Source organism: Calidris pugnax, unplaced genomic scaffold (genome assembly GCF_001431845.1).
Source record: "Calidris pugnax isolate Ruff unplaced genomic scaffold, ASM143184v1 scaffold18, whole genome shotgun sequence".
In the NCBI taxonomy this organism is placed as follows: Eukaryota; Metazoa; Chordata; class Aves; order Charadriiformes; family Scolopacidae; genus Calidris; species Calidris pugnax.
This window is the reverse complement of record NW_015090812.1, coordinates 19544624-19561898: the sequence shown is the minus strand read 5'-3', so window position 1 is coordinate 19561898 and position 17275 is coordinate 19544624. Positions and strand designations below refer to the sequence as shown.

Here is a 17275-nt window from a genome sequence, read left to right as displayed (position 1 = left end):
CCCCCGCCCCCTTCGTTTGCATTGAAAACACAGCTGCCATAGGTTACCCAGGAAAATGAGCATCATCCAGTAAGTAGTATTGTTTTTCAGTTTACATTAAGACATGGCAGATCGTGAGCCTTGTCTTTTATTAACCATGGATTACCACTCCTTTATTAAATACCAGTCTTTGTTTTTTAATTTATTTTTAACCTCATGGGAATTGTATAGGTTTTTCTTCTAGGGGATGGCTCTGGACTTCTGAGAACTGACTGCAGGTTTCAGCCTTCAAAAGCCCTAAAGAATACTGTAGTGCTGATAGAGTACTTCTGTAGCTGTGAGTTTTGCTTTGTGCCACCTCAGCGACCAAGTAAGTTTAGGACTGTCCACAGAGTACTGTCTGACCTAACAGCGTTTCTGTGCTTTTTTTTTTTTTTTTTGCCATTCAAGTACTTTCCCCTCTAGAATTCAAGGAAACTCACATTTTCTTCTTTTTCTGATGATGTGTCAAATCCTTTTAAAGCAGTGTGGATGTTGGCTGAACCTTCTGCAGGTTCGGTCTATAGTGGCTAACTGAATGAAAGCCAAGAAGTTCTCTCATGTCTGTTTTAAGTCAAGGGTCATGTTGTATATGGAGCAAAATACATGTATAGTGACAGGAAGCAGACTTTTCCCTATGTTTTAAGTAAACAATAGCAGGTCCAATTTCTAGTTATTGGTGATAGGAAGATCTCCTTGTTCTATCAGATTTCTGTTTCCTGGTACATCTCCTTCATTTTTGCTTGCATTATTTGTATTTTACAAATGTGTGATGCAGCAAATTCTTAAAAATAACCATCAACTTTGTATTTGTTTTCAAGAAAGTGCTGATGTTAAATAAAGTACTAATTTTGGATTGCAGCAACTGCCCTAAAATAAGCACACTCAGCAAGAAATCCAACATGACTATTTTTTGGATTTAGTGTCATAGGTGAACTTAAGGAAGCACAAGTTGATAAATTCAATGTACTTTAAATCTGTGAGGATGTTTAAAAATAATTGTTCTAATTTTTTTTTTTTTAATTGCTTAGCATACATTGAAACCACTTATTTTACTTCACTGTCCTTGGATGAATTCATCCATAAGATGGTTCATCAAAATGGTATATCTCAAGGGAAAACTGTAATGTATTTGTAAAATACTAAAAGTAACAGCATAATTAAATTTTGTCTGGTGGTTCTTCACAGGAAGCCCAAACAGGGCCTACGAAATGGGCTTAGGGCATCGTGAGTCTTCTAGCAGAAGACGCAGACAGCACATGAAAATATTAATGTTTCTTAAAAGTGTTAATTGCTCTGAATTAATGCTCAATTATTTATTACAAGGAAAATAGCTTCTGAGCGTGCAACATTATAATGGGATGTTGAATAATTTTATCATTGACATTGCATTTTGTACCATCCTGATTTGAAGAGCAGATTAGAATCTCAGATAATTATTATAAATACATTTATACTGCAATACTTCTGCTTAAAAAACTACATCTGGTAAATTAATTTGTTTAACATTCTTGGAAGGTGACAGATTGTTTATGCTTTTTTACTTCAATACTCTGTAAATATTTGCTGCAATATTCCATTGCAAATTACATGAAAAATTCCTACCCCTGCCCCAGTATTTCTAGAGATATCCTAACTTAGTTGCAGTAATTCAGCTACAATATGTTTTCCAGGCCACCTGCTGAAGAAGGCAGGCTGGAGAGCAGAGTAAGAGCTGAGGTTTTCAATGGTCTTTCAGGCTGTTTTTCTGCTTGCCCCAGTTTAGGATGAAAACCTCTGGCCTGCTACTGCATTTGCAGATAAAGAGACAGCTTGTGGAGAGCAACACATCTTCCTTTTCATCTCCTGTTGGCACACAGTTGTGCTGGCTCTAGTAATAGTTTGTATGCAAGTGATTCCAGTCTGACTGCCCAAGCATCTCTTTCCTTTATAGCTTTGAAATTGGCTGCAGCTTCCACAATTGCTTCCCACCCAGAAGACACCTTCCCGGGAGCAGCAGCCCTCCCTTCCAGGGCCCACTGCATGGGGGACGGACAGAGATTCCTGCTTGCCTCTCACTTGTGCATCACTCTTTTTTACTTCTCTTCTTTCTCTGCTTTCTCTCTGAGTGTAAGCTCTAAATGTGGCTCTAAACTACAATATTTGGATTATAAGTAGGAATGTCTAAAAGCAACTTGCTCCATCGCAGGTGAGGTCTAAAGGAAAAAATGACAAGAACATTCATAACCAGTGGAACAAGCCAGAGAAAAGAGCCTTGCCTCCGTGTGTCTGCTCAGCTGTCTGCAGCATTTGGGTGAAGCAGGCGTTAGTTTGACCATGTATGTTCCTTTTCTTTCTGTTCTAGTCCAGTCTTGTGAAATACGAGAGTGATTCCAAAAAAACATAAAGCAACCGATATGTAACTAACAGAGATGAGGTTTTTACTGGGGAAGAATAGTTACGAGCAGGAGATTTTTGGAACAACACAGGCCCCTGTGGATCTCCACAAAATATCGGGAATGCAGAAAGATTTTCCTATATTCCTAAACATTTAACGTCATCCATGACTCTGATATTAATTTTATAGAAATAATTTTTTTAAGAAATAATGGGATGTGGGGGGATTTCCATTTCCTCTCTTTTACAAGGGTATTTCCACAGCTTTCAAACCCTCATTAAACAGCTGTCAGCTCTTAGTACATATGTACAAAACATGTGTTCAAAGCTATTAAGATGTGATTGCCATAGTAAAAGTTCATTAAAGTTTTCTTACACAAAGCCTATGTGCCTCTGAGTTCATTGGTTAACGCTCAACCAACTAAGGGGAGTATCGTCTAGCATTTTTACACCTTCATTTACACTTCTTATTGAATGAAAGTAAGGGCCCTTTAAGCAAAACTGTTAAGCATATGTGAGACTTCAGTTACATAATTAACTGGAAGTAATGCCTTCACTGATGTTATGTATATGTTTTAGTATTTTGGAGAACTAATAGTGAAAAATAATTATCTGCAGAGTAATATCTAAATATTATCTTTTTCAGTTTTGAGAATCTACAGTGTATTGAAAGCCTACACTGAAAATAATGTGAAGAATATTAAGAGAATGTTTTAAAATCCTCTTTTGTTTCATTTCACAAATAAAAGGAATTTTAATGCATATTTTCTTTTTTTTTCTTTTCTGTTCTTCTGTAGAAGGTTTCAGTTATGATATCTCAGAATTTTTTTTTCCAAATTTCAAAGTGGGTGGGGCATCTCCAGCAAGATAGCTGAAAGAAAGAATAGTAGGAAATCTTAATCAGTTTAATTCTACTATTTGAGTATAAATAAACTAGCTGAAATGACTGAGCAGGAACTAGGTGGGAAAAGAACAATAGTATGTTTACGCAATACTAGCGAGTGATATGGGGGCTAGATTTGGGAAGAATTTGGAAGCAAGAAGTATGAGAATTTAGCTAGTATTGGAAGTTATAAGAAATGTAAACAGGTTAAATGCCTGCAAATACTATGCTAAAAAATATCTTGCGGTTCTGCTAGTTCTAGCTATTAGAGCAATTGCAGGCTACAATCAATAGCTGCTTGAACCATTAATTGTCTTGCTAATTTTTTTCAGGCACAAGTGAAGAAATCTTTACGAAGGAGTAAGAGAGATATTCAGCATACTGAGTAAGAGATTCGCTGTAATTCAAAATGTTAGAAATTGACTTTTGGTAAAGCATAGAATAAAAGCATCGAGAACATTTAGCCTGTGATCTTGACAGGACTGGAAAAAAGACCCAAGAGCAGTTTTGGTGATTAAAAAATGTGAAAACTGCCAGTGTAGAAGAGCATCTTTAAATAAAAGAACAGCAGGTTTTTGAAGTTACCCTGTGCAGAATTGACAAAATAAAATAAATATGCAAAGGGAAACTGAATATGCTGAAACTAGTTTATAAAGCTGCAAATGAGTTCATAATTAAGGAGAAAGATAATAAAACTGAAATCCTGAAAATAAGAACAAAATTAGTTACCAGCAAGAAGAGTTTCAAAATAACTCTTAACTTACTGATAACTGCAAGGAAATTGAAGGAGGAGAGCCCAGGTACTTAAAGAGGCACATCTGCAAGAAAGGTTCAAAAGTTTCATATACCTGATGTGAATTGAAATGCTAGCACTTGCAACTGTTCTAGCATAAGAGAATAGCCAAGGTTTGGTATTGTACAGACTCATAAGGATAGAATGACAACGCAAGTTACCTTTGTCAGCAGATTGTCTTTATCATTCTAGGTTATTGCTGTTTGTTTGGAGAAAAGTGCTGAACACTTACAGGGAACCAGAGGCAGCTAAGTAAGGCATGTGATAATCAAGAAGGAAGTATAGGCATGTGATAGTGAAGAAGGAAATATTTAAAGTTCCTTTGGGTCTGCGAACAATTTTGTATAAATGGAAAACTAGGCGCTTGTGGGAAGTAGATCTTCCTTTTCAAACAGTAGTGTTTAAAGTGGTTCAGTGCTTTGCACAGTGGGGTTTCCCCAAACTCACCAAAATAAGTTAGGGCATTTGCCATTGCAGTACTGCAAAAGTGCTTGGCATAGTGGCAGCTTTCTCCCCAAGGGTGAATTTCTCTTTTTTTTTATCTTTTCATAAAACACTTAGTTTTTACATGTTCATTCTTGTTAGATTTTTATGTCATGACTTCCTATTCCCCACTGCATAAGGCCATCAGCATACTTGGAAGGAGTTTGCACGACTTCTGACAAAAGGAAAAGAAGAAAGAGGAAATTACTGTGAGAACATGACCTGCAGCTGTCTGTATGTCTGAATAAGAAAAACTATGTACTTATTCACACAATGACAAAGAAGTCATTGGGTGTCAGCCATTGGTATTTTTATCAGGAAGGAGCTCTATTAATGTACATCAATCTATCAACAAGTTGTTAGCAAATGTAGTACTGTTTTACTTTTTCTAGATGTAATCAGAGCATTTAAGGAAAAAGGAAATTCAGAAACTTCTGCACACTATTGAAAAATTATGTTATTATGCAGAAAACTTAGAAAGAGCAGAAAATTGTGTATGTTGTAAACACATTAAAAGGTAGAGTATTATTTGTGCTACTGTATAATGTAGGCTATTGTACATTGAATATCTAGCTGGGAATGATTTGTACCATAGTACCATAGTTGAAGCATAAAATTTTAACCCTTGCAGCATAGACCCATCCATGTTTGAAAATGGGGATGAAAATAGTAATGTTCTGAAGCTTTTGAGACCTCCAGGGGGTATACTTTTGTATGTTTGTTGTAAATAAATCTTTTAAGGTTACAAATAATATAAAGTTATCTGATATTGAACAAGCTCAATTCCTCTTATTTTTTCCATTTTAACTCCCTACTACAAGTGTTATGTCACACAAAATTTTCCAATGTTAAGAATCACTGTTGAATCTAAATTCTGCATGAGGTCTTTCTCTCCATAGTCTGAATGTTGTTCTTTGGTTGATGAGCTTTCCGGATAGATTCTTCATGGTCAACTTGAAGACTTTCTTCAAGGGGAGCCTGTGCTGTGTTGGGGCTTGCAGCAGACACCTCTGGCTGCTCAGGATCAGGGGCCTGGGTTCTCCACAAGTGCTGGACTGTTATCTGTGAGTTGCTCCTCATCTAAGTTTCCCTGATTTGATTTATCATTGTGTTTTATAAGACAGACTGTTGCAGAGCAAGTTCTTTATCAGGCCCATTTCTAAAAAAGAAGTCTTCTACTGGTGTACCTGAAGGACTCTGCATGTGTCTGGCTCCAGGGACTAAAATCTTAGTCTCTGCTGGAAGGTGTTATTTCCCTTGAGTTCTCTGGAATGCAGGTGCACTTAGTACAGAAAAAGAAGGTGAACTTCTGGTAAGAGAAACTGCTGTGAGGGTCTGGGTCTTGCTTGGTGTTCTTTCCTTGTAGAGGTGGATGTGTTTGTAGGAAATGGAACAAATGGGTGTTACTTCCCATGTAAAAACTGTCTAGAAGCTGGACGTAGCCTGAAGCTGTTTTTTTCACTTACTCAGTTATGATGCCTTCTCGTTTTCGTCTGTAATCTCAAAGCATTTCCTCATAATCATGAGGATATTACGGCAATTCCCATTAGTAACAGGATTTAAAAGCTTTCCCTTCCCTTGCAGTTTATTTGGAGGATAGCAGATGTACTGAATTGAACACATATGTTTTTATTGTACCTATGCCCACATAGTTGATGTAGGTTACCAAAACATGGAAGGTAACTGTCACTGATTAATTTACTGGTTTTTTCCCACCCAGTTCTCTGGAGCTTCTCAACTCCATAAACTTTGAATGCCTAATTTAAGCACCTGAGTTTTTAGAGTAATAAGCATTCCTTACTACTTTAATTAGGCAAAGATAGTTCTAACTAACTTTTATTGGGGCTAAATGAAGCAAAGTTCTGGTACAAAGAGTCTCCCTTATCCTCCAACTCCTCATTCATTCCCGCAGTCAATCTATCCTCTACAGTAAAGGAACTGAAGGTTTCCTGGCATAAAAAGTGTGTGAGCATGTAAGTAAACTTTAATTCTCTTCTTTCGCATGTTATAGCATGTGGATTTGCAACCATAATAGCATTTTTAAACATAATATCTTATTGCAGAAATTCCATCATACCGTCTCATACTGACAGAGACCATGAGGAATGCCTTAAACTTACAGCTCCACCAGAACAGCTGTGCTGTTGGGCTATGAGGTATGTGCATTTAGGACTATCCTGGGTGCATACAAGCAAGAACTGAAACATATTTATTTGCTCTGAAGGGATAGTATGCGTATGGTGTGTTCATACACAATAGTTATGAGAGGATAATATCTTCATTTGGAAATAACTGAACTCTTTGGTCAAAACATTTTTTAAAACAATGTTAATATTTTTGCAGAGTTTTAAGTCTTTTAAGGAACAGCTTAAAATAAGTAATGTGACAAACTACATGTTTTAGAGTGCAGGGTATTAAAAATTATATCGTAACAGCAGCGTATATACCATGAAATCCACTGGAGACTTTGCTATGACCAGTCTGTTTTATATGGGAGTTGCTAAAATGCTGGTGATGTGTTTTAAACTCTAATATGGTTGAATAAGCAAGAACCTGAAAATGTATTGTCTACTGTATTTGTAAAATATGTATGTGCACAGGTCAAAGCTGAACAGATCGAGAAATTTTATAAAAGATCAAAAATGATGTTGAGAATTTTGAGATTTTACCTAGGAAATGAATCTGTAGTGATTTTTAAGGATGTTGGTAGTATGGAAAATTTACACAATTCAGTGGATGTTGTGGGGGTGCAGACATTTTCAAAATAGTCTCAATTGCTAGACAGTATCTCAAAGCCAAAAAGCCATTATAGGAAAAATAGAGTCATTGCCATCAACCTGCTTTAACTCACGTACTGTAAAGACAATGAGTGGGGACTGGTGAGACTTTGTATGTCCCGATCAAATTTAATTTTTTTTTTAATTATTTTTTGGCTTGTCATTGAAGTCTGAGAATCAGATCAGTGCAGTAAAGCAGCACAGGTCTAATCAGATTTCATGCTGTTGCAGCCTATATTTTGAAAACCATTGCTTGAGCTATCAGCACTGAAAAAACCCAATACACTGATCAAATTGAGAGATTCTAGAGCAGTTCTCTTAAGCAGTATTCATACTTTACCAGAACAAATTTCTGAGATCGTTAAAAAGTATCTTAAGAGCTTAGACACAACTTGGGAAGTGCAGCACTTCCTAAATACTTTGGGAGAGTGTCTGCCCTTCAGGTTCCTTAAAACCGTGACTCATTCACTTTTTATCAAAAAGACAAAATGGAATAAAACAGGAGATATACTTTGGAAGGGGCCCTGAGACAGATTTTGTTTTATCAAGTGATGTCAATACAGAATTTGACTGTGTGATTTTTTTTGTTTCTACATATAGCTATTCATGTGGGAGTTTCTAAGAAAGTGTTTTGATCAATAGTCATCTTCACTAGAACAAGTTTGGAAGTACAAAGCACTTCCATTTTATTAACAGTATTTGATCCATGACTAATTGCTTTTATCCTGTGAAGCTGTGTTTCCGTAAATGTATCTTTATGGTTTTAATGAGCGTTTTTAAAGTCTAAAGCTAACCCTATAGCTGAATGAACAAACTCATCAAAAACTAGGAAAGTAGCTCAGTTCAATGGTTCAATTTTCTTTTTTATTCTTTTTTTTTTTTTTGGTGTGTGTGTGTATTGAGATTTACAAACAGGGCATAGGGACTGTGATGAGAAGAACTACACTGAGGTGGATCTTTTAGTATTTAGCATCTGAAGTTTTACAAAAAACAGGAAACTGTTTTAGGGTGGGGACTCCAAAAGCACCTACTGTTCTTTAACATAGTTGTGTGAAATGCCTATGTTCCTGTAACCCCTACACGGGCATCTGGGGTTTTTTATTTTTCTTCTCTTTGCTTCCTCAATATTTCTAAGCTTCTGCTGATGTTATCAACTAGTTGCTTCTTACTAACTTTCAAATGGACACCAAAAAGAAACAAAAGCTTGGAAATTACCTCTAGCAAAATATTTGGGAAAAACATGTACACATAGCAGAGGGAGGAATTTTGTCATACTCCCGTCATGGAGTTGATTCTCTGTACAGCCAGTACAAAGCAAGAATGACTTAAGGAATTAAAAAACGCTTAGTCCTAAAAGTTGTACGGAAAACCAAGATTAAAATTATTCTGCATCTGGGAACTGGCTGTGTGTGAGCTCCATGCCCAGTAACAACCAGTAGTGCAAAAACAACCTAATTGCACCAGTAGCATTACAGCAGGTTGTCTTGCCGCTGGATGTAACAGTGTTCCCTCCTGAATAAAAAATTTTTAGAAGCTGCTCCATTCCATATATGCCATGGCATAGCATGACATATACTGGAAGCTATATGGTCTTGAAATGTAGGTAAATGTTACCATATGTTTTATTAAAATGTTTTCTGCCTGTTACCATGTGCTATATATTTTACCAAAACCATCTTTTCTGCTTGTATTTCATATGGAACAGCTCATCCTGAATTGTCTGGAGCTCATGCAGGGGAATGGCACAAGCCACAGTGCATGTACTTAGCACTGCCCCAAATATTGCCCTCAATGACTGAAGAAGAAGCCATTCTTCGCTACCGTGGCTCCAGCCCTGTTAGTCCTGGAAGATTTTTCTTCAATTCAGGACAGGCAGCAGGGTTGTTTAGAGTAACATTGTGAATTAAGGAAACAGACTGTAGCAGCCCAGCGCTACGTAACAGTAGTTAAGTTTCCAACTGTCCTAAGAATATTTTTCATTTTAAAAGATATTTTAAATCTTGTTTAGTTGGGCTTTATTATTTCAAATGAAAGACCCTACCTCCCTCTGCTCCCCAAAAGGTCATGTATAAAAAAATTCAGAGGAAAACTTCCAGTGACCTATTGCATTGTTTTAACATTACTTTTCCTAGCAAAGACTGCTTGTCTTGGCAGTCATTCATAATTTTGAAGTCCTTCCAAAGGAAGAAGAGGCTCCGTTCTCTTTGAATTGGTCTAAAAGAATCAAAATCCAATGGCTAGAGCTAATCCTTGCCAATAACTTTCTGAAGTTATTTCAAATTAAGAACTTGCAATGCCTCATTATTGGCAAGATTTATAGGGCCCACATGAAGAAAATCTCATGAATGTTTTATGGCCTAATCACTCTGGTCACTTATTTCTCTGTAGTGAAGCAAATAAAAAAATATTAGTGTCTCTCAATTGCCATAATTTTTTTCTATATGAGTACTATCATTATTATTAATCTTAACAACAATAGTAATATTAATAACTGATGCTTTACTACATAACAATGTCGTTGACATTTATAAAAACATTACTAGGATGTCAAATCAAAAAATTTATAATAGTATGATAAGGAGTAGAACGTACCACACAGAGGAAAAAAGGAGGAAAAAAAGGAAAGTCAGGATATTGAAAGCAATTATGGGAAAATTATTATTTTCTGTAATGGAAAATATTTTTCAACCATGTTTAAAAGAAAACTAAAATTAAGATTGAATTACCTATTTGCCTGCATAAGGAGTTCATGTGCTCTGTAGAGAATATGATACTTCTGAAGTTTGATATAGTTCAGCATGTAGATACGTTGGTTCAACATTTGAGTTGTCTAGAAGGATTCCAATAGAACTTGGAATGCTGTATTTTTTTCTCTCCCTTTAATACTACAGTTAGGTCTTTGACTTTCCTGTGTGGTTCATTCACTGTGAGTATTTTCTATGACAGCTTGAATAGCAGCACACATTTCCTGTGAGCTCGTTAGACAAAGTCAAATAGTGATTTCCATCAAAAACAGTAGTCCATGGTCTCCACTTGTACACATGCAAACGACTTGGTGATAATGGCATTCACCTGCAAAGTGAGAAAAATGTTTATAAATTAACTTAAATTTAAACAAATCTGAACTATAAATTCCTTGTCTTACAGAGAATGGGTCTAATAAGTTCAGTGTTGAAATTAGTTGAGTTTCTCTTTTTGGTACAAAGTTTCTTAATACTGAAAAAATAGACACAAATACAGCTCTCCTTGTGGCACTGGGAAAAAATTATTTGTATTTTATGTAGCTTTACAAAAAGATAGGAGGCACTTTCAGTAGTAATCTGCAGTATATACATAAATCACTACATAAAACTTACAATTTCTTTTAGAATATGGAGAAACAGGTGTGTATTTTCTCTTTTGCATATAATTATTTAGTATATATGCCACTTAGACATTAATAACAAATTGTATTGATGTATCTGCATACGTTTCACATAACACAGAACATTTTTCTAGTATTAGTATAGGCCATAAAGATTTGTGTTGTACAGAATTTTAAACTGTAACTGGGAAAGAATATCCTTTCAAAGGGATGTAACAGGATGGGATTACGCTGAAGACACTTAAAACACTTAAAACACTTAAAGACATAAACACTTAAAAATAGGGTATCTGTAGGTATTCATACATCAAATTACACAGTTATTGAAGTTCAGTAAAACTGGTCTAAGTCCTACAGCTAGGTCGAATGTATAAAAAATTAAAAAAATAAGTTTTTGCATGGCAATGATTTTAACTTCTAGACCATCATGAACTTTTTTTTTTTTTTTTTTAATATTTTTTCTTCTATATTTCTATAAATTATTTTGATTAAAGGTCAAATATTAAGCTCAGAGCCTAAATACACACAATTCCAATGTTACAGATGTCACATTGTAGATGAACTGCAGAAGATTACTTTTCTTATCTGAAGAATAGTAAGCGCTGTGCTTTGATAAGTGAGAAGTCCTCTCATTTCCAGTCAAATGTTTCACATTTCCTTGAATTAAGTAGGTTTTGATTTCAGATAATGATGCTGTCTGATTATATGATACCTTTTTTTTTGTTGGGAAACTTTCAGGAAGTTTCTTGCTGTTTTCAAATATAAAATGCTGGAATTTTGTACAAATTTGAACGCTCCAGTAATTACAACTATTTGTATATATTTTTCATTCTGCATTTGGAAAAAAAAAAAGGTGTTTTTTCACTGTTGGATGAATAATATTTGCAGTAAAGTCAGCCGGCTAAAGAAGGAAGTCATACCTCAAGTAAGGGGACATAATATTCTGTGCAAAGAAGGAAATTATTTAAAGCCCTGCATGATGAACTTGGCCTGTTATGTGCAGTCTTCATCTTCCGCTGAAGCACCCACTGTTGACTATCACTTTAAGTTAGACAGTGGACCAACAGTAAATGCTGCTGATGTGGCAGATGATCTGTTCCTCAGGCAGATTTTGCCAGAGTATGTGATAGTTTTGCACTTCTGGCCTGAGAATGATGGGTCTCTCAGTCCAGGTGGCCAACTCTGTCAGGACAATAAATCGATGTTCTTTCTTCTCTGTCCCGGAGGAAGTGTGGAGGAGGGAAGATGGTCTTCCTTCCAAAGGATATTTGCCTTTGCCATAGTGATAGAAAAAGCTGATGAATAAATCAACCAGAAAAGCAAAACAGACGGCTCAGAAACTTATGGCAAAGGAAAAAACAATGAGAATATTGTATATGTCAGGACTCTGGTTGCCATTTCATAAACAAACTTCTTCCTATTTTTGTATATTTTACTTGGATATCCTGTTTCTTTCTTTATCCCCTGACATTGGGGTTTTGAAAAGGACTGAAGCCATAGAAAGGTTTCGTCTATGGTGTATTTGGAGAAGGTGGAGATCTTTCTGCTAAAATTGAGAAATGTTTAAAAGTGATAATAGATAGTACCAAAATACTACATGCCAGTTTTCTCCTAAGAGGAGAATGAAAAGAAACACATAAAATAATAAATTGATTTTTACTATATATAGTAGAGATTTACTATTTTTTATGTTTCCTTTGAAACCTCTTTGTATTTTGAAATCAGTTTTGACCTATATTTTCAAGTTGTGTTGCAAAGCTAACTTTCACCCTTTAGATAAAGATGTTTATTCTTTGTGATAAAGCTTGCCAACTTCTGTACCATGATAAAAACAGCCTTCTGAATTGCAGCCATGCTTTGTGCTCAAGCCTTGGGCTGAGTGGCCCATCATCGCAGGAGTTGGCCTATGAAGTTGTTAAGAATCTCGTTCCTCACGACTTCAGTTACGCAGATCCTTGGCAGCAAAGTAGCTCTTTAGTTTTTCAGTTGTTCCAGTTTCTATTGGTAGCAAATATGATGGTTCCAATTTTAAGAAATCAATTTTTAAGTCATTACACAGCTGAAGGGGACGATGCAGTCTATTAGTATCTCCTAAAGATTGTCTATTTGAGTCCACTGGGGTTTAGATTAAGCCAGGATGAAGATCGAAGTAAAGAGGTTACATGCTTAACTTATGGAAAACATACCTTCAGAGGTGGATGGAAACAGGCATGTTTGTAACAGCATGTAGCGCAAAGTCAGCAGACAGAGAAGCTGCTACACAGTAGAGGTAGCCAGAGCGTGGTAACAGGACTGTGAGATGGCCTGGGAGTAATGCATTAGCAGCTGGTAAACAGCAACAGCTGTTTTGCCATTCAAAATTTTGGTAGAATCTCTGTGCAAAATCAGGATGCTCAGAAGAACTCATTTGATGAAGTCCAGTGGCATTCTAGATTCAGGAATGACTGAGTTTGATTTGCAGTTGCATGAACAAAAAGAGATTTTGCAGTAGTAGTGCAGAGGACAGCTGTATAAAGCGGCAGAGTTGGTTTTAGAGTGGCAGAACAGAGCAGGTGATTCCTGTGTTCAAAATGAACTCATGTTAATTAGTACTATCAATTGCTATTTTTCTACTCTGTTCAGGATAAGATTTTCAAAGGCTACAAGCATTAGGAATACATGTCAGTAGGCTTGTATTTCCAAATCTCTTAGACATTTCTCAGATTTCTTTCCATATGCTCATAGAATTTTTCTTGTATTCAATTCTGCTCTCAAAACCACAGATTAAATGCATAGAAACCATCTCTGTCTGAGTCCCCGTGTAAGCAAGTGTATCACTTGTGCTTCCCCCATTCTGAAGCTTTTATCTCTTCACCTGCTTCTGGCCAGTGTGAGAGATGGGGTTCTGCCTCGATAAATTCTGACTTATCCACTACAGGTCTTTATATACTCTGACAAAAATCTGGGCTCGATAAACCAAAACCTCAGTGGTGAGTCAAAGTCTGGATAATGCCATCTCTCCTTATAAAAACTACACTGATGAGCACATTCAAACAGGGTTTGAATTCAGAAATTATGTAAACGGGGGAGGAGCAGTGAGATCTGGGGTGCTACCTGGCCCACTTTCCATGATTCTTACAAAGATTCAGAGGGAAACTGAATTAACTGGAAAAACTCCTGGATAATGCCATCTCTCCTTATAAAAACTACACTGATGAGCACATTCAAACAGGGTTTGAATTCAGAAATTATGTAAACGGGGGAGGAGCAGTGAGATCTGGGGTGCTACCTGGCCCACTTTCCATGATTCTTACAAAGATTCAGAGGGAAACTGAATTAACTGGAGAAACTCTCTTTCTTTTAGAAAAGGAGATGTTTATGTCAGAAGTTTCGGTGTAGAGTTGCATTTCTTTTAGTACATTATGGAGAAGATCACAAGTGTGGAGTTCTAAATGTAAGGGAGAAGCAGCAGCAGCAGACTTCATGGATGAAAAAGGTTCCTTTTGGTGTAAGAATATGAAAAGCATAACCACCAATCCAAAATATGTTATATGTTTTATAATACATGAAAATAAGAATAAGAGAATAAGAATATTCTCTGTAATTTGAACTGTACATGGTAGCACCATTTGTCCTTCCGTTTGAATTCCTTGAGAAGAAAAAACTTTTTTCCTAAAATGTGTGAGATACTGAGGGATTAAGACTATTTAATAATGTTTCTGGAAGAGCTTTTTCCTTAATATTTGTTTCCATCATTTTTTTCTGGGTTTTTTTTGTGTTTGCTTCCCCCCCCCAGCTATTTGCATTATTTATTGTGTTTTGTAAGTGATTCCTGGGCAGAAAACTGGGGTTCTTCAGGAAAGATTTTAAGTTTTAGAGTAGGAAGAACTTACGGTGTTTGTAAGAATTTGTTTCACTACTCTTTCAAACAGCTTTCCATTATGTGGATCCTGGAAATTTTTGAAGAAGCTTGTGGCAGTGTCTGGCATTGATGCATATGTTGAGTAGTGAATTTCTCAGGTGGGCAGTAAATTTCTCAGAGAAGATCCTGTGGAAAGCTCTCTTACATTGGCAGGAATGGTAGATTTTGTTCCTTTTTAACAACAAGATTTTAAAGCTGCCTTGGGCTCCTGGGAGTTTACTCCATATTCATTTGGGATTAGAAGCATAAAACTGCCCTCACTGTTAGTGAGCACTTCTGTGTGTTGTAAACCCAGAAGTGACAGAGCAGGCTGTACTCGCTTTCCCTGCAGGCTCTTGAAATTCCATGTACTTGAGAGAGCTCTCTGAATTATGTAGACATTTCTCTTTTGAGAGACAGCAAGCAATTACAGCCAAGATAAAACTGGAAGTTCTCTTTCACATATCTAGTTAGGCTTTCATAGCTTTTCACCTTCAGTGACCTTAAAGACTAGCTATGAAATTGTTACAAGTGATATAACTTGGTTATTACGAGATTACCAAGAAATTACAGATGTCTTCTTGCTTGTCTTTATGTCGTATTTCTCCAAATTAGATCCTGCCAGGATTTCCAGTTATTCACAATGGTTTGCTTTATAGCTATGTGCCAGAAAAATGCTGTTCCTAGTCAAGGCAAGTAGAGAACTGTATCTGTCAGTAAAAGCACTGGACTTGGTTGTCTGAGTTTTGGCCTTCTAAAAAAGTATTGGAAGGGTAAAATGAATCTTAAATGTCTTAATGTACAATACAAATCCTGACAAAAATAGACAAATAGTATGAAATGCATTCATTAAAACATTAAATTTTATAAAGAGTAAAAAAATAAAAGATCAAGGTAAGTTTACAGATAACTCACCAGAATGAAACTCACTTTACAAAGAATGTTATGCAAAATTGTCAACTCATCATTTATTCATCTTTATAATAACTTGCAGTTGTTACTCATATTAAAATGGTAAAATGATGATCTAGTAGGTGCTAGTAAATAGTGCAGATTAATTTAGTAATTGCTTTCCCTCTGGAAATGGATTTTTAAACACACTGCTTACTTTTCAACCTTGTGATAAGTTTCTGTTCATTCTTGTACTATAGACTCCACCTGAAAATTTGTCCTCCTTTATGTTAAATGTGAAAATCTTCTACCCATGTTTTAAAATAAATTTTATTTATTAATTTTCCAATTAATAAATTGTATACAAGAAAAATAAGCATTCAAATTAATAAATCCAATTTCCAGGATAAAGAGGAACAATGTTTTCTTAAATTGTCCAAGATCCTAAATTGTTAATAGAATGAATTTGCTATGTACAAATACGTTTTCTGAAGCCATAAGCTACAGCAGGATCCATATGCTGAGGTAGAATGAACATGGCTTTATGCCACAAAATTCAATACAGTCATGCCACAAGACACCTGAAAGTGCAAGAAGAGCAAAGTCAGCAATTGGATCTTGGCACTGTGGCAGATGAATTGGTGTAATAAAATGTAATAATAAATCATTTAAAGGCTGATAGTTTTATATCATACACTTTAGATAAATAATACAGAATTACTGGAGAGGATTTATTTTCAGTGTGAAATAATTGTATTGTATTTGCTCAAATAATCTGGGAAACTGAGTGTAAGATAATTTCCTCAAAATCTTAATGAATTCGCCCTTGAACATGTCCCTGGAAATTCCTGTGCCTTGATCCTGATGGTCTTGCAGATACCAAATCACCATACTTATTGATACCCTGAATATAGAAAGACATTACAGAGGTAAAACTAATCTCAAGCTCATGAGCCTCTCAGAACTTACCTGGCTTTGTTCCTCAGTTCACAAAGTGATTCATTATGGCATATGCAGCATTTACATGTTTTCTTTATTAGAAGATTTCTTTCTTTAGAAGCTGTGGGCTGCACAGAAAGGTTTTGTTTCCCATTAGGGTATCCCAGTTTCCAAGTGAAAGCCCTAGCGGTAGCTGCATGGTCGTCTGACCCAGCCAGTAGTGATTTCCTTCTGGCGAGAACCTCGGCCAGAAAACCATACAGGTAGCATTACTCTGGGGCTGAGCTGTTGGAGAAGAGGTGCTAATACCTGTTCCTCATGCTGTCGAGCTAGTTATAGACAGAAATGAAGTCAATAGAGGCAGAATTTATCTGACCAAAAGAGTCATTAAACCATTTGCTCCTTATGAATTGGTATTGACATATAATTCTTGGAAATTTTGTGAGGGATCCTTGATTAAGAAGCATGGGAATGTTGAAAGTCAGACATTTCTCAAGCTAATTCAGCACAGACCTTTATCCTGCCTGAAAGCAATTTCAAACACGCGTCACATTTCTCAAGTTGTCTCTCTTATCACTGGAGAGTAACATGGTCTGTGATAGAGGGTGACACAACTATGACAGTCATTCTTGCACAGTTGTCTATATCAGACAACAAGGACTGGGGCTTTGATGCCTAGCCAAGTAATTGTCTTGAAAGGAGAAATAAATCCCAGCAACTCGCATCTTTCTTACCCTTGCTTGTCTAGAAAAACTCAGCTGCCTGTGGTTTTTACCACTTAGCTACTCCTACGTTAGCATATTCCTTCAATGAAAGTGTTTAAAAAAAGCAAATAGTTAAGATGGTATTCAAATCTGGGGGGGGGGGGGGG

General features: G+C 36.2%; 2 protein-coding genes across 3 annotated transcripts in view; both read left to right on the top strand.

Moving 5' to 3' along the window:
* GPR88 (G protein-coupled receptor 88) overlaps window positions 1-12000 on the top strand; it is a 26563-nt gene extending 14563 nt beyond the window's left edge. The window contains exon 6 of the mRNA XM_014938965.1: window positions 11583-12000. Within this exon, the coding sequence (XP_014794451.1) occupies window positions 11583-12000 (418 nt within the window). The remainder of the gene's footprint in view (window positions 1-11582) is intronic.
* Window positions 3678-17275, top strand: part of VCAM1 (vascular cell adhesion molecule 1) — a 28011-nt gene continuing 14413 nt past the window's right edge. The window contains exons 1-3 of one of the 2 annotated variants that reach the window (XM_014938885.1): window positions 3678-5617; window positions 6466-6526; window positions 6617-6709. The gene's annotated coding sequence lies outside the window, so the exon portion shown is untranslated. Of the gene's footprint in view, window positions 5618-6156; window positions 6527-6616; window positions 6710-17275 lie in introns of those variants that run through there. The other variant, XM_014938886.1, reaches the window with a different exon arrangement.